This window comes from Muntiacus reevesi, chromosome 5 (genome assembly GCF_963930625.1).
Source record: "Muntiacus reevesi chromosome 5, mMunRee1.1, whole genome shotgun sequence".
Lineage (NCBI taxonomy): Eukaryota > Metazoa > Chordata > Mammalia > Artiodactyla > Cervidae > Muntiacus > Muntiacus reevesi.
This window is the reverse complement of record NC_089253.1, coordinates 113,188,171-113,212,331: the sequence shown is the minus strand read 5'-3', so window position 1 is coordinate 113,212,331 and position 24,161 is coordinate 113,188,171. Positions and strand designations below refer to the sequence as shown.

General features: G+C 39.6%; 1 protein-coding gene across 2 annotated transcripts in view; it reads right to left on the bottom strand.

Moving 5' to 3' along the window:
• Positions 1-14,713: 14,713 nt before the first annotated feature.
• PLA2G4A (phospholipase A2 group IVA) overlaps positions 14,714-24,161 on the bottom strand; it is a 160,990-nt gene continuing 151,542 nt past the window's right edge. For both annotated transcript variants that reach the window (XM_065937205.1, XM_065937206.1), the window contains 2 exons: positions 23,251-23,408; positions 14,714-15,318 (listed from right to left, as the gene is read on the bottom strand). In XM_065937205.1, coding sequence (XP_065793277.1) covers positions 15,187-15,318; positions 23,251-23,408 — 290 coding nt within the window. In that variant the 3' untranslated portion in view covers positions 14,714-15,186. The remainder of the gene's footprint in view (positions 15,319-23,250; positions 23,409-24,161) is intronic.

The following is a 24,161-nucleotide window of genomic DNA, read 5'->3' as shown; positions in this document are numbered from 1 at the left end:
TAGCCTCATGTAAATCAAAGAAATTAGAACCTTCCCTCACATCATATCTAGATATAAACTCAAAAATGGCGTAAAGACTTAAATATAAGATTTAAGAGCCAGAATCCCAGGTTTGAGTTTTAATTTCCGCCGCTTGGTAGCTTTGTAATACAGAGCCACTTAAAGTAAATTATATACCTATATCCCTGATAGCTCAGTTGTTAAAGAATCCACCTGCAATGCAGGAGACCTGGGTTCAGTTCCTGGGTTGGGAAGATTTCCTGGAGAAGGGAAATGCTACCCACTCCTGTATTTTGGCCTGGAGAATTCTGTGGTCTGTATAGTCCATGGGGTCACAAAGATTCAGACATGACTGAGCGACCTTCACTTTCAAGAAATGTTCAGTTTACAAAACTTAGATTATCTTTTCACTCTCCATATGTCATCATTCATCAAGTGTACTTTTTTCAGGTTTTAACATCTTCAAAATTGACATAATCACTGGTGTCTTGGCGTCACTGTCGGTGATGTTGAAATTGTGAAGTGTTTATCACTGACTGTGAATCTACAAACATGACTGTTTAATTCCTGGTAATTCAACTAATTGCAATCCCTTGATATTTTGGTCAGTAAACCAAATAAGGATCTTTCGTGGAAGGAATATAAACTCTTACTGGCATCTAAATAGTTAGATGGAATTGACACTGTAATTAAGAATATTAATTCTTAAGAACATTCTGAGTATCTAATGGACAGCATAGTCACTAGAGGCTATTATAGTGAACTTGAAATTTGCTAACAGGGTAGATAGTAAGTGTTCTCACTGAATACAAGCAAGCAGGGCTTCAGTGGTAAAGAATCCGCCTGCCAATGCAGGAGGCAATAGTTGGATCTCTGGTCTGGGAAGATCCCACATGGCCCTTGGCATCTAAGCCCCTGGACAACAACTACTGAACCTGTACTCTAGAGCCTGGGAGCCAAGACTAATGAAGCCCTGGGCCCTAGATCCCTTCTCTGCAACAAGAGAAACCACCACAGTGAGAAGCCCATACTCACCGCATCTAGAGAAAGCCTGTGCGCAGCAGCAAAGACCCAGCACAGCCAAAAATGAATAAATAAATAAAGTCATTAAAAAAATAAAGTGGGAAGAGATATGATTTCTTAAAAAGCAAGCAAACAAAAAAAAATAAAAGTTTAGTATGTGAAATGAAAGATGTGTTAACTTGATTGCAGTCATTTCCCAATGTATATCAAATCATCGCATTGTACCCTTTAAATATATTACAATTTTATTGTCAATTATGCCTTCATAAAGCTGGTGGAAAGATCCTAATCTAATCCTCCCCTGCCCTCCTGACCTGATCTCTCATCCTAGGTATGAGCTGCATAGGGCATCCATCGCCTCCATCCAATATACACCTTACATTCTTTGCCTCAAACACCAGCCCCAGGCCTTAATACTGGTTGTTGATTCTACTTAGAATTCCATCCCCTACAAATTCCTACAATTGTTTCTTCCTACTCCTTAGGTTTTCAGTGAAATTATATTTCCTCTGAGAAAATATCCATGGTCACATGATCCAAAATAACCCCCACTCCACTCCTCTATTTCATCTTGTCCTCAAGTTCTTGTTTCTATGTCACTTGCTTCTGTTTAAATTTATTCGTTAAATGTCTGCTTCTCCCCCTAGCCCACATAGACATTTAAATTGGGTATAACTCCAAAAGGGCAGTGTTCTTACCCATCTTTGCAACTGCAACTCCAGTTCTAAATTTCCTCCTGGCCTCCAGTGGGATCTTTGGCTTGAACTAGTGAATGCTCACAGCCACCTAATGCAGTGGGTAATGGCATTCTTGTTTTACAATTGGAAATTCAGGCTTAGAACACTTGGCTCAAACACTCAGCTGTTAAGTAAACAAGATTCCAAATCCAGGCCTGTTGTCCACAACACTTGACTCTCCTCCTAGGTCAGGAAGTGACTCTTTTTAAGCAACAGGAAATTGAGAAGACATTCCACTCAAATGCATAGTGGGAGTCTGTTAAGATATTTGCAATTCAAGATCCTTGGTTAGTAGGAAAAATAAAAGATAATTTTAAGACATTTTTTAATGTGATTTTCATTTGGCACAACTTGCCTTTTGCACATTTGTAATATTCTACCCTCTTCTCTTTGTTTGGCTAACTTCTACTTGTCCTTCATGCCCCACTTTGATGCCATCTCCTCTTGGATATGTATTCTGACTTTTTAGACCTGGGCTGGGTGCTCATATTATGTTCACCTAGAGCACCTTGGAAATGAATCCTCTTATTACTCTGTACCGTAATTAACTGTTTACTTGCTCAAAGTCCTTGGAGGGACATAGTCTTGATCACTGCTATTATATACCTACTACTGTGTCTAGTGTATATGGTCTGTGTGCAAAACTTATGCAGTTGAATATGTCATGGTCCTTCAATGGCAATATGAAGAAAAAAGACTGTCCACACTTTTAGCAAAATAATCACAACAATTTCATCAATAAATATTTACTATTCTGATCACTGAGGTTACAAAAGGGGACAAGGCAAGCTACCATCTTGGAACGTACTGAAAATCAACCAAATACATAGCGTCTACACTATATTGTGTGTCTGCATGCATGCTCTGTCTTGTCCAACTCTTTGCAACCCCATATACTGTAGCGCCACCAGGAGCCTTTGTTTATGAGATTATCCTGGCATGAATACTGGAGTAGGTTGCCATTTCCTCCTCCAAGGGATCTTCCTGATCCAGGGATCAAACCCCCATCTCCAGCTTTTCTTGCATTGGCAGGCAGATTCTTCAGCACTGAGCCACTTGGGAAGTCTACAGTATATAGTACATTATGTCAAATGGTGATGAGTCCTATGGAGGAAAATAGTCTAAGAGGAGCAGGCAGTAGCCCACAGTTGCTGCTTTACACACTGTGATGGTATCCTCAAGTGGGGAAGAATAACTAAGCAAGTATATGAGTGAGAAAAAATCCAGTCAAAGAAGAGGATGAGCAAAGGTCCCGATGTGAAAGAGGACCTGATAAGTTTCCAGACTGTGTGGCTGAAAGAGAACATTTACAGGAGAAAAAAGAAAATAATAGGAAATGAGGTTAAAGAAGTAGCCCAGTCATGCGGTGGCTTTTAGCCATCAGGTATTGTTCCAAATGCAATAGAAGCCCTTGGAGAAGTATCTCTTCGGTGCTTGACAAAGTAAATTGGGACATACTGACCTTTTCTACCCCACTGGGGTCTCTGTTGGTTAGATTTCCTAAGGAAGTCATTCTTCCAGCTTCTTCGCACTCTAGCAAGCCCGTATGTCTTTCTGTCCATATTGTTCTAGATTTTTCCCAGTACCACTGCCTAATCTTCTTCCAGATAGTTCATGGAGAGCTTCTGGTAGGAAAAAAATTTGAACATCTTCTTGTTGGGGACATGTGGGTCACATCTGGATTTAATGGATTCCAATGGTTTAACTATGATAGTGTCCTCAGTTAATGTTTGTTGCTTGGGTTTATCTCCTCTCCGCTAAGGCTACCATTTTGTTTCTCTTCCTGGTAAGTCATACTTTCAACATCTCAAGCTATAGCACACTATGGCAACACACCTCTGGGAATGAAGTCACCCGGGAGCTAAATCTTCTGTTTGATACCTAGGTTTTGTGGGGAGTGTTATTAAGTAGTTTGCTGGAATGGCACTGAGTTTGTTCTTTCACTACTAAGTTGCTTTGTGTGGGTCCACACACACACTCTTACACAATCAAAAGCAAGAAGCTATAGTGTTTTGTGATTTTGATGCTACAATGTCAAGATAATAATTTTTTTGCTTTTTAATTATCTAGGATTACTGTATTAATCTTCATGAAACCTTGCAATAAATGATTATGATACTTAGGAATATGTAAGAAAATACAATGAATTCCCCAGGAATAATATGGCACTGCATTGACCAGCACAATTACTGACAAAATGTGAATTGATCAGTCATAAGTTAGTGAAGACTGCCACAGTGTGGTTATAGTACCTAATTTCATATAAACTTGACCAAAAAGTTTTTTGAAGCTAAAATAGGATTACTTTGTTGCTATTAAAGTTTCTTCCATAACTGCACATTAAAATAAAAAATTTAAATCTGTCAGTCGTTTAGCTTAAAGATTCTCTTCAAATAGACACATATGGTGATTTGTTATTAATAATTAAATGCCAAAAGTCACACTACTGGTAAATGGATGAGCAGTGCTGAATTTTACTTTTATCTGATTTCAAGTTCTATGCTTTCAATAATCTATGATGTAAGCAAACGCCTGTATAACCTAAAAGATATCCTCCACCTCACCCCACCACCACTGCAATAACTAATGATCTTGGCTTCACAGGCCTATAGGATCAATTACTACACATATTTTTCAGAAATCACATTAATACCTCAAACAGGACTTATCAGGTTTGAGGGACTTTACAGTAATTTTGTCAAACAGAAGAGACAGATAGTAATATTCATTTTTTTTCAAGCAAAGAGAATTTAAAATTCAAACTATATAGGTATAATTTTATATGGCACTTAAGTGACAGAAATCAGACAGGGGGTTTCTGGCTTACAGTCTGTACATTTGGATGATTATGAGAACATGTGGGGTCAGAGGTCAGGAGACCAGGACCGCAAGCTAATCTCTGTCTGATTAGTTGTATTGTGGTAAGCAGGTCACTTAAATGCCTGAGTTTCTAGTTTTTTTTTGTAAAGAAATTAACCCTACTCCCCTTGCTTGTCTTTAGAGACTCTCCTATCAATCAAATGAAATAGCATGTTAAACACCTTTTCACAGACTGTGAAGTACATGTATGTTAGCTGTTTTATTATTTTCTTTCTACCACCACAATATAAAAATGCTTCAATAATGTGGTGAAGTTTAATCATTGTTTTTCAAAATGCAATTAACTGATAACTGTAACCTAAGCTAAAGTGTCCATTTTAAATTACTCATTCAAAATTAGGATTTTTATACCAGTCTGAAAAAATGCATAATCATCAAATTCTTACCGATATCGTATCATTTAGGGATACAATGCTATTAACTTAGTAAAGAGTCTCCACTAAGTACAACATATATATTACATGTAGTAAAACAGATCTGGAGTTACAGAAGGTGTGCTTTAAGGATAATGTGATAGTAATTCTGATATTAGATAAACCTTCAAAAAATCCAAACCCTGTACACAAAGGAGGTGAAGATAACCCACATCTCACAGGACCTAACATGGTAATAAATTTAGACATTTGCTCTTTAAAACTAGCTGGAAGACCATCTCCTTGAGCAGCAGGTGACATCAGTAATTTCATAAAAGGTTCTTGAAAGTATTGCCAAGGAGTCAAGGGGTATATTTCCTATATGTGGTTCAGACCTGTTCAAACTCTGTAACTCAAGGTTATCTGTTTTTATACCTATCATTAGTTATTAGTCATGAAATGAGTTCAAGCAAGTTCTGAAATAAGGTTATCTACATCCTTTTATGTTACAACATTGTTATAAAATTAACATAGCAGCTTTAAAGAGCATTTCCCCATTCACAAAACAATGTAAGAAATTCTGGTCATTAACAACTCTTATTGTCCAGTCCCTGAGTCCTCCAAAGGACAGTCACCTATAGGGGGTGCCATAGTGCAGATAAACACGGGAGTGCAGGTGAAGGAAAGAACCATAGAGGAGAAATGGTCCTCTTTTGCCCTTAGGATGAAGGTCAGGAAAAAAGTTGAGAGCAGTTCAGTTCAGTTCAGTCGCTCAGTCGTGTCTGACTCTTTGCGACCCCCTGTACTGCAGCACGCCAGGCCTCCCTGTCCATCACCAACTCCCGGAGTTTGCTCAAACTCATGCCCATCGAGTCAGTGATGCCACCCAACCATCTCATCCTCTGTTGTCCCCTTCTCCTCCTGCCTTCAATCTTTCCCAGCATCAGGGTCTTTTCCAATGAGTCAGTTCTTTGCATCAGGTGGCCAAAGTATTGGAGTTTCAGCTTCAGCATCAGTCCTTCCAATGAACACCCAGGACTGATTTCCCTTAGGATGGACCGGTTGGATCTCCTTGCAGTCGAAGGGACTCTTAAGAGTCTTCTCCAATACCATAGTTCAAAAGCACCAATTTTTCGGCGCTCAGTTTTCTTCACAGTCCAACTCTCACATCCATACATGACCACTGGAAAAACCATAGCCTTGACCAAATATGAGAGCAGCTAGCACCTGGAAAAGCTAGGATTTTGCAGAAATTACAGGCCCGGGGACAATATGTATAAAGGCATGACTGAGAATGTGTTAAAAATGGGAAGGCAATTCTCCAGTGTGTTGGGTAGATCATTCACTTTTAGGTTTTCATTATGTCTTTCTCATTACTCCATTTTATTCCTGGGTATCTTTATTCACAGTAGCAAACAAAATGAACAAAAAGATGGTAGAATCATTTTTAAAAACATGTGTTACACTATTGCAATCCAATTACATATTATACATGTTTTCTAAGTGCAGGATATGCTCTGAAGTTCTATTTCTCATTAGAGAAATGTAACTATATGTGCATTAACAGACCTATTGATGTGGCAGTGTTAGTCACTCAACTGCGTCGGACTCTTCGCAACCCCATGGACTGTAGCCCACCAGGCTCCCCTGTCCATGGGATTCTCCAGGCAATACTGGACTGGGTTGCCATACGCCTCCCCCAGGGTATCTTCCCTATCGAGAGATCCAACCCTGGTCTCCCTCATTGCAGGAGGATTCTTTGTGGTATGAAGACGTGCTAATGTAGAACAATTTTGGAAGAATGCTTCCATCTAGTGGTCAAACCGAGATTTTCAGTCAGTTCAGTTGCTCAGTCGTGTCCGAGTCCCGAGTCTTTGCGACCCAGTGGACTGCAGCACGCGGGGCCTCCCTGTCCATCACCAACTCCCGGAGCTTGCTCAATCTCATGTCCATCGAGTCGGTGATGCCATCCAACCATCTCATCCTCTGTTGTCCCCTTCTCCTCCTGCCTTCAATCTTTCCCAGCATCAGGGTCTTTTCCAATCAGTAAGTTCTTTGCATCAGGTGGCCAAAGTATTGGAGTTTCAGCTTCAGCATCAGTCCTTCCAATGAACACCCAGGACTGCTCTCCTTTAGGATGGACTGGTTGGATCTCCTTGCAGTCCAAGGGGCTCTCAAGTGTCTTCTCCAACACCACAGTTCAAAAGCATCAGTTCTTCAGCACTCAGTTTTCTTTAAAAATCCAACTCTCACATCCACACATGACCACTGGGAAAATCATAGCTTTGACTAGACGGACCTTTGTTGGCAAAGTAATGTCTCTGCTTTTAATATGCTGTCTAGGTTGGTCATAGCTTTTCTTCCAAGGAGTAAGCATCTTTGAATTTCAAGGCTGCAGTCACGATCTGCAGTGATTTGGAGCTCCCCAAAATAAAGTCTGTCATGGTTTCCATTTTTCCCCATCTATTTGCCATGAAGTGATTCACTTACATGCAAATATATTTCTCAGTGTTTCTTATGAGTTTTATATACTGATTAAATATCTTGTTATTCATTAATATTTAATAATTTCTCATTTATTTTCAGCTATTGGGGGTACTAACAATTAAGTCTTATACCTGGTCTCTTGATTCTTGAGGAAATATCTTCTGTAAAGAAAGAATAAGTCTCAAAAAAAGACCTTGTATCTGTTAAAGTTTTGTTGCTGTCAATTCTTAATTAATTAATTTTAATTGGAGGATAATTGGTTTACAATATTGTGATGGTTTTTGCTATACATCCACATGAATCAGCAACAGGTACACATGTGTCCCCTCGATCCTGAACCCCCTCCCACCTCCCTCCCCACTCTATCCCTCTGGGGTGTCCAGGGCACTGGCTTTGGGTGCTCTGCTTCATGCATCGAAATTGCACTGGTCATCTATTTTACATATAGTAATGTACACGTTTCAGTGCTGTTCTTTCAAATCACCCATTCTTGCCTTCTCCAATGAGTCCAGATCTTTATATCTGTGTCTCCCTTGTTGCCATGAATGTAGGACCATCAGAACCATTTTTCTAAATTCCATATATATGCGTTATTGTGCACTATTTGTCCTTCTCTTTCTGACTTACTTCACTCTGTATAATAGGCTCCAGATTCATCCACCTCATTAGAACTGACTCAAATGTGTTCCTTTCTATAGCTGAGTAATATTCCATGGTGTAAATGTACCACGACTTCCTTATCTATTCATCTGCTGATGGACATCTAGACTGCTTCCATGTTCTAGCTATTGTAAATACTGTTGCAATGAACGTTGAAATACATGTGCCTCTTTCAATTCTGGTTTCCTCGGGATGTATACCCACGAGTGGGATTGCTGGATCATATGGACTTGATGGACATGGGTTTGAGTAAACTCTGGGAGTTGGTGGTGTACAGGGAGGCCTGACTTGCTGCGATTCATGGGGTCGCAAAGAGTCGGACACGACTGAGCAACTGAACTGAACTGAACTGAAGTGATGGCAGTTCTATTCCCAGTTTTTAAAGGAATCTCCACACTCTTCTCCATAGTGGCTGTACCGGTGTACATTCCCATCAAGTGTAAGAGGGTTCCCTTTTCTCCACACCTCTTCCAGCATTTATTGCTTGTAGGCTTTTTGATGTGACTGGTGTGAGATGATATCTCATCTCGTGGTTTTGATTTGCATTTCTCTAATAATGAGTGATGTTGAGCATCTTTTCATGTGTTTATTAGTCATCTGTATGTCTTCTTTGGAGAAATGTCTGTTTAGGTCTTTTGCCCACTTTTTGATTGGGTTGTTTTTTTTTTTTCCTGGTATTGAGCTGCATGTGTTGCTTGTACATTTTGGAGATTAATTAAACTTTTTATACACCCTTTATCATTTGATAGTCATAGCCATCTTATGAGAATATAAAAACATTTAATCTTATTCCCCCTATTATAGGTGAGCAAACAAAACATAACAGTGTAAGAAATTTACCCCAAGGGTGTCATGCAAAAAACTGCCTCATCAGGACAATTCAGTTTGAATGCTCCATTTTCTTGATGCCTTAACATTAACTCTCTTGGTAAAGCTATGAATCCTTTATGTGATATGAATCATATCAATTTAGTAAGTCTGGAATTTGAAAGATGTGAAGGTTTTCATAATAAAACATTAGTCGGCATAGGCTACTTAATGCCAGTGTAATGACTCCTAGATCTCAGGAATTTCACACAAGAAAGTGGTACTTCTCATCTTGATTCAGCAATAACATCACATCTGCTTGCAATTTATCAGGGAAATAAATGGGAGCAAATTACAGGTTTGAGGAGGATTACTTTCCACCACAGGAGCTATACTCCGTTTTCTCATTTATAACAGGCATATAAAGTAAGGCTCTTGGATCATTGGGCTTGCAAAGCATTACTGTGTTTTTGCTTTTATTTCTGTTTTGTTTTGTTCCCATAAGGACCTCAAGATCACAGAATTGTTTTCATCTTAATCCTTAGCTCCTGGTGTTTTTATGATTGGTCCATGTATGCATGCACGTGTGCTAAGTCACTTCAATTGTGTCCAACTCTCTGTGACTCTCTGGACTGTAACCTGCCACACTCCTCTGTCCATGGGAGTCTCCAGGCAAGAATACTGGAGATGGTCGCCATGCCCTCCTCCAGGGGATCTTCCCCGCCCAGGAATCGAACCCACATCTCTTATGTTTCCTGCATTAGCAGGTGGCTACCACCAGTGCCACATGGGAAGCCTGGTCCATGTATAGCTCTCTTCTAAGTACGTATATATGCCTGCGTGTGTGTATTTAATAAGGTAATAAGCACCTCTGGCGGAGAAGGCACTGGCACCCCACGCCAGTCCTCTAGCCTGGAAAATCCCATGGACGGAGGAGCCTGGTAGGCTGCAGTCCATGGGGTTGCTAAGAGTCGGACACGACTGGCAACTTCACTTTCACTTTTCACTTTCAAGCATTGGAGAAGGAAATGGCAACCCACTCCAGTGTTCTTGCCTGGAGAATCCCAGGGATGGGGGAGCCTGGTGGGCTTCTGTCTACAAGGTTGCACAGAGTCGGACATGACTGAAGTGACTTAGCAGCAGTAGCAGCAAGCACCTCTGAACATAACAGCAAATATGAAATTTCAGACTTTGGCAGTAAGTTACATCTAGTTGTGTGGTCCCCACTCCATCCACCTGCTAATCAACACACGCCCCCTAAGCCAGGAGGGAGTTACCTCATAGCTGACCAGTGGGCCAAGCTGTTTCATCTCTGCACCTCAATTCATGCAGTTACTCAGACTTAGGACTTTCTCCTAACTTCTCATGGCTTCATAAAAGTGAAGTCGCTCAGTCGTGTCCAACTCTTTGCGACCCCGTGGACTGTAGCCTACCAGGCTCCTCTGTCCATGGGATTCTCCAGGCAAGAGTATTGGAGTGGGTTGCCATTTCCTTCTCCAGGGCATGGCTTCATGAACCCACCTGTAAATGCTGAAGCCCATATTCTTCTTGACCTTCCCAAAATGTACATGATAACTAGCACACAATTCAGAAATCCTAAAGGTATTTCATATTTGTTTCTTTTTTTACTCAACAAAAATATCATAAATTCCTTAATGACAAGGGTCTTCATTTCATATGTGTCCCTCAAAATGAATTTATATTGTTTACCATGCATTATCCCATTAGCAAAATATACTGTGCCAATCTCTAAAATGTGCTTTCCCAGGTACAGAGTCACCAGACAAAATAAGTGGTGTGATTACTCTTTTAAAAATAAGTAGCCTTTAAACTGGAAAAGGCAGTGGAAACCCACTCCAGTACTCTTGCCTGGAAAATCCCATGGACGGAGGAGCCTGGCAGGCTTCAGTCCATGGGGTTGCTAAGAGTCAGATACGACTGAGTGGCTTCACTTTCACTTTTCACTTTTGTGCATTGGAGAAGGCAATGGCAACCCTCTCCAGTGTTCTTGCCTGGAGAATCCCAGGGACGGGGGAGCCTGGTGGGCTGCCAACTAGGGGGGTCGCACAGAGTCAGATACGACTGAAGAAGCAGCAGCCTTTAAACATTTCTGATCATTATTGTTGTTGTTTAGTTGCTGAGTCCTATCCAACTCTTTTGTGACCCCATGGACTATAGCCCACCAGGCTCCTCTGTCCAAGGGATTCTCCAGGCAAGAATACTGGAGCGGGTTGCCATTTCCTCCTCCAGAGGATCTTCCCGACCCAAGGATCGAACCTGGGTCTCCTGCATTGGCAGATGGATTCTTCATCACTGAGCCACATGAGCAGCCCACAAAAACACACAGACCATGACTAACACAAATTATGCCCATTGAATGAGGAAGTTGTGTGAGATCCAATTGCCAGTTTGGATGGTCCATTTGAAATGGGCAAATTTTAAATGTCAAATAGGCAGTTTGAAATGTCAGGAAGCAGTGTGATCAGGCTTCCTCGGGTTGTGTTTCAGACAGGTAGAACAAGTGAGGCAGGCACACTTTTGGCCATGTTAAAGTTTCCCCATCCCCTCCCCACTGCACTGATTCAGGAGTCCTCTTATTTTGTCAATACATCAAGGTTTGAATGCATTTACAGTGGGGGAGGGGTGGGTTTTAGCACCTGTAGTAGGGGTATGTTATTATTTGATCTGAACCAGTATTTCTCTTTTTCCAAACCAGTATTTTTTGAATTTCCAATCTAATTTTCCTTTTCTGAGGCCAATAACTGGTTTTTTCTAGCTAATTTTTCTTAAGTTATCATTTGAGGACATATCCCTTCAGACCGTGACAGAGATCTGGCGGCTGATGGTTCCTTGAAAGGAAGCAATCCTATAGAAAGGTTAGCAAGGTGGTTTCCTCTAGCTTCTAGAAAGTCAAGTGTAGAATGCCCCAGAATCTTACTAAGAGCTAAAATGGCAGGTAACAATGTCATATTCAATAATTCCTGGCCATAAGGGCCATTTTAAATTTTATTTCTCCTGCAAGTAAGGAAGACATGTTACTTCCACAACATTCCAAAATCATGAACTACTTCAAAATATGTCTACTGTCAGTGTAAATATTGGCAATTTTGCCCTTGGTTAAAGTACAAACTTATGTAAGAGTATATAATTCATCCTGTTGGGTCAACATGGTCATAGGGAAGTATGCTGCCTCAACAATATCAACAGGATTGCAATAGCGTATCCAGCACAGTATTTGCCATTGTGATCCTTTAAATAGAAGCATCGGTGAACCATGAGAAGTCAGTGCTACTCAGAGACTTTCCCTGCAGATGATCCCTCTGGAGGAGACCTGTCAGCATTAAGTAGATAGAGCTAAGGATGCTGACACTTTCCATTTCAACCTAACACTACCGAGTACATTCTGGTTTTCATTAGCATATTTTTTGAGAATTTCATTCTTCCTCTGAGATGAGAAACCTGGCTTCCATTACACTTAATACATTTAATTAATCTCCATTTTCATCGTCAGTGCTCTTCCTCTACCTGGATGTCTTCTGACACTGTGCTTATTCTGATCTCCTACTTTGATTCGTGGTGGCTCCATGACCATCACCATCTCTGCCTACCTGTCTCTGCCCCACCTGATGGCTTTAGGATGAAATAGTCTAGGAATTAAAAAGAGTGGAAGAGGAAAAGAAAAGAAAGAGGAATGACTGCCAAAATTTTTTATGAAGGTTTTCAATATCAGAATAAAGCACTTGTGTCTAAGATTTTCTTTCATAGAAATGAAATATGTGTCTAGGTACACACACACATATACATGCACACACACTAAACTTTATCTTAGTGTTTTTATTACTTAACAAAAAAAAGTTGCCTGAAATTTGTCAGCCTATATTGGGTGAAGTAAAGTAGGTCCCAGTCAAGAACATGAACAACAAGCAAATGCTTATGTCAAAAAGCAAAGAACTAAGCCAAAATTACCGGTGCAGGTGGACAATTTGCAGGACGACTAAGAGGACATCTCACTCATCAGCCATTCATTGAGTCAGAGATGACAGGATGAAAAAATGCATTTATAGATTTAATTTGCCATCAAAATGTGTTTTTATAAAATCAGAACTCTAGCAAATTTATAAATGAACAAATTGTTAACACTGAACTAGTTAAGGAGCCTCTGTAGGTAATGGCATTTAAGAAACCAGAAGCCTGTGAACAAAGAGAAAGCAAGGATCCTAGATCATTCCGGTTTTATAATCACTAGTGTTTAAAGTTTCCATCTAATTAATTTCTTGGAAACACATCAGTTATGATATAAAGGCCATGAGGTCAAGGGCGTGGGACACCAGCTCAGACATTAGTAACCTTGGACAAATCTCTCAAGCTCTCTGGTGGTGGTTTGGTTGCCAAGTCATGTCCGACTCTTGTGACCCCATGGACTGTAGCCCTCCAGGCTCCTCTGTCCATGGGATTCTCCAGGCAAGAATACTGGAATAAGTTAGCCATTTCCTTCTCCAGGGAATCTTCCCAGCCCAGGAATTGAATTCACGTCTCCTGCATTGCAGGCAGATTCTTTACCGACTGAGCTACAAGGGAAGCTTTCTGGTCTTGTTATTTCCCAGGGGGTATTTTGAAAGACAAATGAAATATAAACAGTATTGCCACATCTTGAAAAAAATAAGTGAAAATTAAATTTTTACATTTCCCACTCTGTTCTGGGCACATTGGTCTCTTTCTTATTCCTGGAACATGCTTGGCGCTCTACCTGAGAGCATATGTATCTGCAATCCCCTCTGCTGGGTGTGTTCTTCCCTTAAATATCCACAGACCCTGCCCACTCAGCTCCAGTATTCTCGCCTGGGAAATCCCAGGGACAGAGGAGGCTGGTGGGCTACAGTCAGTGAGGCTGCAAAAGAGCTGGACACAACTTAGCGACTAAAGAGCAACAGCAACCATCTCAGTGTGACCTTCCCTGGGGCTAACATTCTAGGGATTTATTTGTACAGTTTATTGTTGGTCATCTCCATTAGAAAGTAAGGGCCTTCAAAGTGTGAAAGTGATTGAAGCTGGGTCCCCTGCATTGCAGGCAGATTCTTTGCCACCTCAGTCACCAGGGAAGCCCAAGGTCGGTGAAGGTAGGCACTTTTGTCATTGTTGTCCGATGCTGTGTCCCCAGACCCTGCAACACGCCTGATGGCCTGTAGAGGGCAATCATTCGCCATGTGCACGGATCAACCAACGAATGAACTTTCAGGGGTTCCCTTCCTGTTACCTTGTCTTTCTTCACGGGTAGAAACGTGAATGAAGGTTAGAGGAAAAAAGACACATGAACAGAGAGATTAAAGAATGGTAGACTCAGAGCAAGAAAAGTGAGGAAGCCCTTCTATTTGAGATACTAACTCTGAATGTTAGCGGTTCAACAATAACAAGCCACAGTCATGCAATACAGACTGTCCCTAAGACAAGTCTTTCAGATTCAGCACTTGTCACTCTTCTGGATTTTTCTCTGAGGTCCACTGCTGTCTGTTGCACAAGTGGGATAGTATCAGCAAAGTAAACTAGAAGGGGTTACATGTTTTTTCCCTATATTCTGAATAAATAAACACCATTTGCTCAAAAAACACATACTTTCTCTTCTAAGAAAAATCACCATGATTTAAAATGTTGTTTCACATTTGAGTTTAGGGTTAACAATTTTTGTGTCTGAAAGCCATGAGTCTGAGCATCTGTCATAGCCACAGCGCAATAGTTCATTAAAGATAACAAAAACTCAGTTACCTCTTGTTTATTTGTATACAGATGTATTTATTTCATATATGCATATATAAATAAAAAATAGTGTTGTCTCATGGCATGAATAAATCCAGTCAGTGAATTATACTCACACACAATACAAAGTCTTACTTTTAAAGATTGAACTGTTAAATATTCTAAAAAAGGAACCACCTTTTTAAAAAGAGGACACATAGATAGTTGGTGAGGAATGTCTAAAAAATACAGTATATGTCCCTACATTTGCATCAGGAAATTCATACTGATAGAAAATGTAGCTGAGTTATATTTTTACAAAATTGACATCATCTGTCAATCTAGCAAAGTTTTACAAGTATGGTTCTCATGCAGCTAAGTAACTGCAACTTTGAGTATCAACCAGTCTCTCAAGATCAGTGCTAATACCTGTCCTGGGATTTTAAATCCAGTTGTGGAATTTCAAACTGCCTCCGCATCAGAAATTGCTACCCTTTCCAGTACACAAACTATGCTGTGGGTTTGCTTAGAAACTCCTTGTTGAAGAATCTTCTTGCCTCAACACTACTGAGGGAAACAGAGCAACGCGACGGATTCTGCCTTCTATATTCGATGCTTTCGACTATAGCATTCTTTATTACCTGCAAATAGAGGCAAAAGATGTATAATTAGTGTTATTCGGAACTCACTGAAACAGTTGTTTGGCCAAGATATACATATCTCTATGTATCTACATAACCTATCTATCACTATCATCTGTCTATCTATCTATAAATAAGGCAAGTCTGAGAAGTTTACATCATAGCTCCTCCCACCCAGAGCTGGTATGGCCCACGTGGCCTTGGAGATGTGTAGGGATTTCCCATTTCCTCATGCAGTCTCCATGGGCAAGCCGGGAGAAATGTGTGACTTGGGTGATGCTAACCTACATTAATCTTCTGTGACTTATGTGAGACCCGCTGGGCAGGGCCCTCTGTTCTCTAGTGATAACTTTAAACAAACTGTCATGTTCTAGGAAGAGGGATTTATCATGGGAATGTGACACCTTTATTTGCTTTGTAATTTTTAATTTTTATATGAGTTTTTCCCATAAGACAATTATATATATAATTTTAATTTAATTTTAGCTTTATTTTATAATTTTCCAATTTAATTATAATTTTATAATCATAATTAAAAGTTACAATTTAATTATAATTTTACAGTCTATATATAATTATATATATAATTGTCTACTGAAAAAGATGAGTTCAAATGTTAGTGAGTCTTTTAAGTAAAGCAGATATACACTGACCCCATCTTTCCCATGAGCCAGGGAAACATAATGCTACAGAAATAGAAGAGGGGGCTTCAGGTCTATAATGGAGACCTTGTTAGACGGCCTCCAGGCACAGGGACTTCTTGGCTGTGGAGATCAAGGGGAATTAACTTATATCCCCCAGGCTATTTCTTCTTCTTTAAAATGGAAATAATAATATTAATCTGGGATTTTGTGGGAACTGGAGATCATTTATTAATGCCTGGCATATAGGAAACATTTCACAACTAGCATCTATTTATTGTTGGTATTTTCACTAACCACACATGAGAAAATTTAGGAGCTTTCCCTTAGGTGGGAGGCTGTAATATTTACTAGAAATAAACCCACCATATATAGCCAATAGCAGATTTTTTGTGGTAAAAGTCAGTAAATCAATTCCACTATCAAATGTGCCCTTCTATGTCTCCTTTTAATTAATCTCACTGTCATTCTAGAAATCATGTCAGCAAGTTTTCAGTAAGTTTCTCTTGAAAAGAGCACCAAAGCAACATGAGACATACCAACCCTCATTTCAGAGAACCCAAGTAAAATTAAAAATCAGCTATTTACATCCCAAGTACCTAAAAACCTTTAAAATATATAAAAGATCACTGGGGACATTACATTGATGACTGCAGTCAACCCCTTTACAATGAATTCATGAGCACAAAAAAAATATCAATGTTCGAGCAAAAGCAACAATATGAATATTACAAATTAGTGAGTTTATCATAGGTGGAATCTGGCAGATACTTTTAATAAAGGGTCATTCTTATCAAGGAAAATGGATATCCACATTTATAACTCTGAAAAACTCAAATCACATGCAATTAGAATATGCAAGCCGAACCACTAGGTGGCACATTAACACCGTGAAACCATTAACCAGGATATCAGACTATTGCAGAAAATACTCATTGGTTTGATGTATCAACAGGAATGGCTGAGCTTAATACTACATCAGTTGCTAAATTCAAACCTTTTGGCATGATCCGTGGTACAACTAGACATGTTCAAAGAGGCATTAAGTTATGTTTGAGCCTTTCTATTTTCTTATTAGAGTAGGAGTAATTATAAATAGGAGATAGTCACTCAGTCATGTCCGACTCTGCAATCCCATGGGCCGTAGCTTGCCAGGCTCCCCAGTCCATGGAATTCTCCAGGCAAGGATACTGGAGTGGGTAGCCATTTCCTTCTCTAGGGGATCTTCCCGACCCAGGGATCAAACCCAGGTCTCCTACATTGCAGGCAGATTCTTTACCGTCTGAGTCACCAGGGAAGCCTCCGTTGTAAATAGTGTTTATATCTCTTTTTATTTTTTCAGTCCCCTCTGAACGTCACTGAAACTCCAATCCTTCCCATCAGTGTCATTCTAGCACAGATCCTCAGATCTCAACCTCCTCCATCCACATCAGTTCAGTTCAGTTCAGTTCAGTCGCTCAGTCATGTCTGACTCTTTGCGACCCCATGAACCGCAGCACACCAGGCCTCCCTGTCCATCACCTATCCCCAGATAAGACACGGGTCATCTTTCTGGTGCTATTTAATGGTCTCCCAATCTGCCAGATCCTTTAAATATTTGGCAATCAGGGCAAAAAGTAAGAAAACATGCAAAATGTCATCACTCCCCAAAAGGAACAAACTTAGAAACGTGAGATTGGAAACACTCCACAAGTAAGCACTGAATTTTCAGAATAGAAAATTTTAAATGAGCCTCAAAAGAAAGTTACAGTATATTCTGCCAGAGAAAGAAGACTTCCAAATATAACAAAAGGAAAGAGGATAGTCTGGCCTAAATTACTGTGGATTTGCTGGTTAATGCCTGCCTTCTGAATAAAAACTGAAGTGTTATTAAAGCAAAGGCCTTATTGGTCTTGTCATTTTCCATTCTGGCACTTAGAACACGGAAGGGAAAGAATAAATATTTGTAAGATTAATGACTGTCCAGAAGGTGCTCCCTGGAGATCAAATTAAACAGGATAAAGCTCAACCCGTGGGGACAATGAGACTTGAGCTGAGGTGAAGGACAAGCAGGATTTGATACCTGGAGTGGAAAGACCAGGTCTTCTCAGTAAAAGGATAATTTCACAAAGAGGTGGAAGGCATGCACAGGAAACATCTGGGAAGTAGGCCGGCTGGAAAGGAGGCTGTGTAAGGAGTAACTAGGAAATAAGGCTGCTTGAGAGACAGATGGTTCAAAAGTGAGGAAAGAGTGAGGAAAAACAGAACAAAACAACCTATGACCCCATCTCAGCCCCACAACAAAACTGTGTGTCTTCCAGAAATCAGCCACAATAATCCACGACTCAGCTGTCTCACACAGAAATAAAAACACCTACCTCAAAGGCCAGCTCTGAGTGCTCAGGATTTGAAAAGGATGTATCTGGTTTATATCAAGCACTCAAAACTTTTCCTTGTTCTTTTCATGTTGTGCATTATTTATCCTTAGTTCCTAAAACAGTGCCTGGCACAGTATATAGTCAATAAATATGTGTTGAATTAATAAATAAATAAGATGTAAAAAGATTATAGGTAGCATTAAAGGTAAATGAATTTGGGCCTAGTATTTAAGGCCATGATAACCAACAAGGACCTAGTATACTGCACAGGGAACTATACTCAATATTTTGTAGTAACCTAAAAGGGAAAAGAACATGAAAAGGGATATATATAGAGAGAGAGATATGTACATATATATATATATATATAGAGAGAGAGACAGATATATATATATATATGTACACATATATGTGTATATATATAACTGAATCAATGTGCTATATACTTGAAACTAACTTGAACTTTAACATTGTAAATCAGCTATGCGTGTGTGCGTGCTAAGTCATTTCAGTTGTATCTGACTCTGTCAGTCTCTTGGACTGTAGCCCACCAGGCTCCTCTGTCCATGGACTTCTCCAGCAAGAATACTGGAGTGGGTAGCCATTCCTCTCTTCAGGGAAATCAGCTATACTTCAATTTAAAAACAAAAAAATGTCTAGAGATATCACACTTTTAAAAGGCTATGATATATATTAGACTTCTAAATTATTTTGTAAAAGATAAAAACTTTAACTTGTACCTAAATACTCTTAACATGATGAGGAAATACCAACAAATAAAGAAGTAGATACAAATACTTATGGATACATGTTTTTCCTCATTTTGAGTGAAAAGTGAAAGTTGCTCAGTTGTGTCCATCTCTTTGTGACCCCATGGACTATATAGTCCATGGAATTCTCCAGGCAAGAATACTGGAGCGGGTAGCCTTTCCCTTCTCCAGGGGATCTTCCCAACCCAGGGATCGAACCCAGGTTTCCTGCATTGCAGGCAGATTCTTTACCAGCTGAGTCACCAGGGAAACCCTTTCTTCATTTTGGTTAACACCTAATATTGAATACTTTATAGGATCATTGGAGAAAGGATTTTAAAAGCTCATGATTACACAGCATTGGTGTATTATTGAATAAACTGTCACTGTTTTTATAGCATGCCTGCTAAGTTAATACATTGAATGAGTGAGACTGTGTAACAGTAATTTTCCTGGGATAATTGAATCATCAAGTTCCTGGAAAAGAAACCTCGGAAGGTGTGTTACCTCCAGATCAAGGTGACAGTTTATGGGTAGAGCGTGTAACCACGTTACCTGGTCAGCATGCATTTCGTGGAGTTACTCCACGGTCAGGCATCTGCCTCCAGAGGCCTGTATCCTGACACTCTCTACCCCCTCCTCCTATCATATTAAACTCAACAGTTTCAGCCAGTAAGTCGATGACATTTTCTAAATGATTCATGGACATTTTATTACATATTTACTTTGGTACTGGCCATTGTGATCAGTATCCCTGGAGGATACAAGGTAAATAAGGCAAGCCATTGCTTTTAAAAGGTTTAAATTTATAGTTAAAAGCAGAAGATAAATATAAACATGGATAAAAATTAACATCCTTATCAATATTACGCATTTCAGTTTATTGAGTGTCTCATACATGCCAAGCTCTTAAATTATATTCTTTTACTTAATCCTCATCCCGATCTTGTAAAATATATATCACTGCTTCCATTTACAAATGAGGAAAGTATAGTTTGGAAAAGTTAACCAACATGCCCAAGGTCACACAGCAAAAATTTGAGTACCAAACTTGGTCTGACTCCAAAGCCTCTGCATTTTCCACATACCACCTGTGAACCAGTGTAAGTCACTATATGCTTGGTTTCCTTAAAAAAAGACAGACAAAAAGACAAAAAAAAAATTGACATGCTGCCACTGTAAAAGCACTTGAGCAATGTTCAGTGAGAAAGAATTTGGGAGGACTGAGTAAGTGCAGAAACCCGAGGCTGATGAGAAAGCCAGCCTGCCGTCACAGAGTGAAAAGAAACAGAAGCTTCTTAGGATGAACTGGAATTCAGCTTCAGTGAAGCAGGCCCACTGAGATCTCTGGAAATGAAGCAACGAAGCACACAGCTGTCAGAGACAGGCTGGTCTTTTCAGAGTCAAGGTTTAAGTCGGAATGTGAATCGAAGATGAAAATTCGCCTTAAGTCACAGTGGTGGTGGCCACAACGTTGAAAGCTGCCTCCATGGGATGGGCAGCCAGACGTCTGTGCGTGAGAAGAGTTTATATACACAGTGTCCACAGCTGGTGAGCAACTCTGCCAGTCTATGGCAATAAGCATGTGCTGTGTTGCTGTTGTGTGAATTACTCACTTACTCTCGTCAAATGGTGTTGGGAGCGAGTGACTTAGCTCATGACTGAGCCTAATGACCTAGCAGCCTAGCTCAGAGTTCGGCTCTTCTTTATTTCTCATCACTTATCAAGAAACTTTGATTCTGATAAAATATATCTTCCTGGTTAAAAACAAGGAGTGGGCGTCATCAAAGGAGAGGTAAATGTCAGTGAAAACTGGAAGTCTTGCCTGGGTATGAGGCGCACACACACATATACACACCCAAGAAAAATCTCAGTGGCCATATAATTTAAGAGGGAAGCCTAAATTCATTCCTTCAAAAATACATGCATTTACTGCCCAGGCTGCTATTACCTGTACTGACTTGTTTATATTCTTACTTCTCACCATTCGCAAAGGTCTTGACATAGATCCATCATGGTGCAGGATATAGACACACATGGGTATTCTTCCCAATTATTAAGCAGCTTCGGTTTACAGGGAACTGTTTGTTCATCCATCACCTGATTGAAAATTCACTACTGCCACCATGATAGGTACTGTTACACTTGCTTCAGAGATGAGGAAATTGAGGCTCAAAAAGTTTAAGTAGCTTATTCAAAGTCATAAAAATAGCCCATCTAAGAGCTAAACATGATATAAACTCCATGACCTTGCTTCTACTTACTGTGTCAGGTAAGTTCTTAGAAGTAATTAAAACCTGCTTAATTGGATGGCTTGTGAAAAATCTGTGTTTGATGAGCTCTAAGTCAGGACAGTTATTTTGGGATTCAGTCTGGGTTTGTTTAGGTGTTAACTTTTTCACCTATGTGTCAGACAAAGATGAATTCTTCATACTTTGAAGAATGTTTGTAAAATATATAAATAGAACTATATCATTCCTTAAATAGCTTAGTGAGTTTTATATAAACCAGAACTGAAAACAATGAGAGAGATGAAGTTGTGTAAATTATATACACATATATGTATATATATGCCATATATATACACATGAATATATACACATACGTAGATATACAGATATACTTGTATGTTTGTGTATGTATCCTTTTATTTTCCCAAGTCCAATGGATATTTATACATTCCTATAATCTATTTTTTAAATCCATTTGAGGACAACTGACCAAGTTTAATACATTTCATCCCAATGAGAAGACAATATAATTATTTGTTTACTGGCTTCATACTGGAAAAATAGGATTATTACTTTATTAACCCTTAGTTCTTTTTTATTTTAACAGCATGAGGTTTTATAAAACACAACTCTATTCTGAGAATATCTGTTTGCTTCCTAAAATCGTAGATTAAAATATTGATTTTCTTTTAATATTCTTTAAATTTTCACCATCACCACAGAAACAATGTAGCATACAGATTTCAGATTTTCACTGAATAATAAGGTAAAAGAAAAGGAATAAATCTATTTAGAAAATGACATGTACTATAAATGTTGCTACTCATGTTTTACTTGAACTGCCCCATATTATTCACAAATGAACACTAACAAGAAACACTTTGGAGTTGCAGAAACTGAAGGTTATTGGGGACATTTTCATATGTTTAAAAAAAATTAAAGATATTGATTAATAAATAAATTGTGGCGTAACTGTTACAACTGCACACAATCGATCATTACTAGTTTCAGACCAAACTAAACAAACAAGCAAACTAGATGTTGCCAGAATTCTAGTAGATCACAAAAGTCTAATGTCATCTCATATGCACAGAAGACTCATTCACACATGGTACGTTCTTTTACTCCATTCATACAATCTCCAAAAGGACTGGCAAATCGGGTGTGATGCCTTTTCCTTTTCATTTAATTTTTCTTTCTTTTTCTTTTATGTGTTTTTCTAATGTACAAAATCCAAGTAGACTCATGAACTTGGACTTTTACCACTGATCATCATTTGTCAGACACTATGATGTGGAACCACAAGCCAACATGACTCCAATTACACAACAGTGGTCCTAAATGGTGAGTTAGCAGCTAAAGAATTTTACACAGATACAGAATCTTAGCAGCAGATATACTCATGATAGGAATAATACTGAAGAGAATGACTTGTTTTAATGTTTCTAAAGCAAAGCACACTTGATATCTCCAGGGCTAAACTTGGAGAGACTGCTACTTCAGGAGACATTTCCAAGATCCACAAAAACAAAAAGACATTTAAAAGCATGAGTCTGTTCATTAAAATTCATGCTATTTTTACAGATTAATCACACTTCTGGTAGCACTCACTTCTCTACTCGTATTTCCATTGTATCACTTTTCTTCCCACTTACAGTTTACTTTTTCATATGATAAACCTACTAGATATCTTGGGAAAGAAGCTGAGGATTAACTAGTCCTTCAAAACAATAGCATAAAATGTGGGCTCTGCCAATTTGGAGGTACTGGGTTCCTTATTTGTGAATTTTATGGGGTTCTTCTGGAGATTATTAGAATTCACAGAAATGAAAATGGTACATTTTGGGGTGGGATCATTCATAAAAGTTATTTTTAATGAATTAAAATGAGGTATTGCTGTGTTCGTGTGATATGGAAATATTTGACATTGTCACTGATCATAGGAGATACTTACATCAATGTTGTTCAGGGTATTGAAGTACATGAGATCATGCAGCCTTTTAAATGCTTGATTTGGGTACTGAAAGTTGAAGGTTGAAAATGGTGATTCAGGGTCATCAAAAATATCAAAATCAGCTATCTCTTTCTCTTCGTTAGTTTCTCTTGGAACACCTAAATATAAGAAGAGTTTCAAATGATGTTATTTCGAAAATCACAAAGTATCTCTAAAGTCCAGGGCATAAAACATACAAAGAGCCATAAACACAGCCTTGGGAGCCCCTTCAGGAGTCATACGATCCTTAGTTCACACTCTGAGGCCTCTGCTCACATACCCTGGACTTGACCATTTCTGTGTACTCTGACTGGGCCCCTTCCGATCGCCAGTCCCTGCATCTGTGTGCCTAAGGGCTTTCCGCTGCTCCTGTTCAGTTGCAAAGTTGCGTCTGACTCTTTTGCAGCCCCACAGACTGCGGCCCACCAGGTGCCTCTGTCCATGCGATTTCCCAGGCAAGCATACTGGAGTGGGTTACCATTTCCTTCTCCAGGGGATCTTCCCAACTCAGGGATCAAACCTGTGTCTCCGGCTTGGTAGGTGGACTCTTTACCACTGAGCCACCTGGGAAGCCCTGAAGGCTTTCTACCCCTCCCTGTATCTGCTCAAGGCTGTTTTGCTCATTAGCAGCAGGCTGGAAGTTCCAGTCAATAACACTCTGTCCCAGGAAGCAATCAACCAAAGACTCTATGGTATTCTATATAAATTCCTTGGTTCCCTTGCCACCTGCTGTGTGAGTGGAAAGCATGATCTGACTATAGATTCCATGTCATTTCCTAGAGTTTCCCAGTAGGCTCAGGTTCTGCTCGTGGTAGCAGGCTTACTAACACATCTTCTGTTGTCTGCCTTTCTCCCTTTTAGCAGTTCTCAGC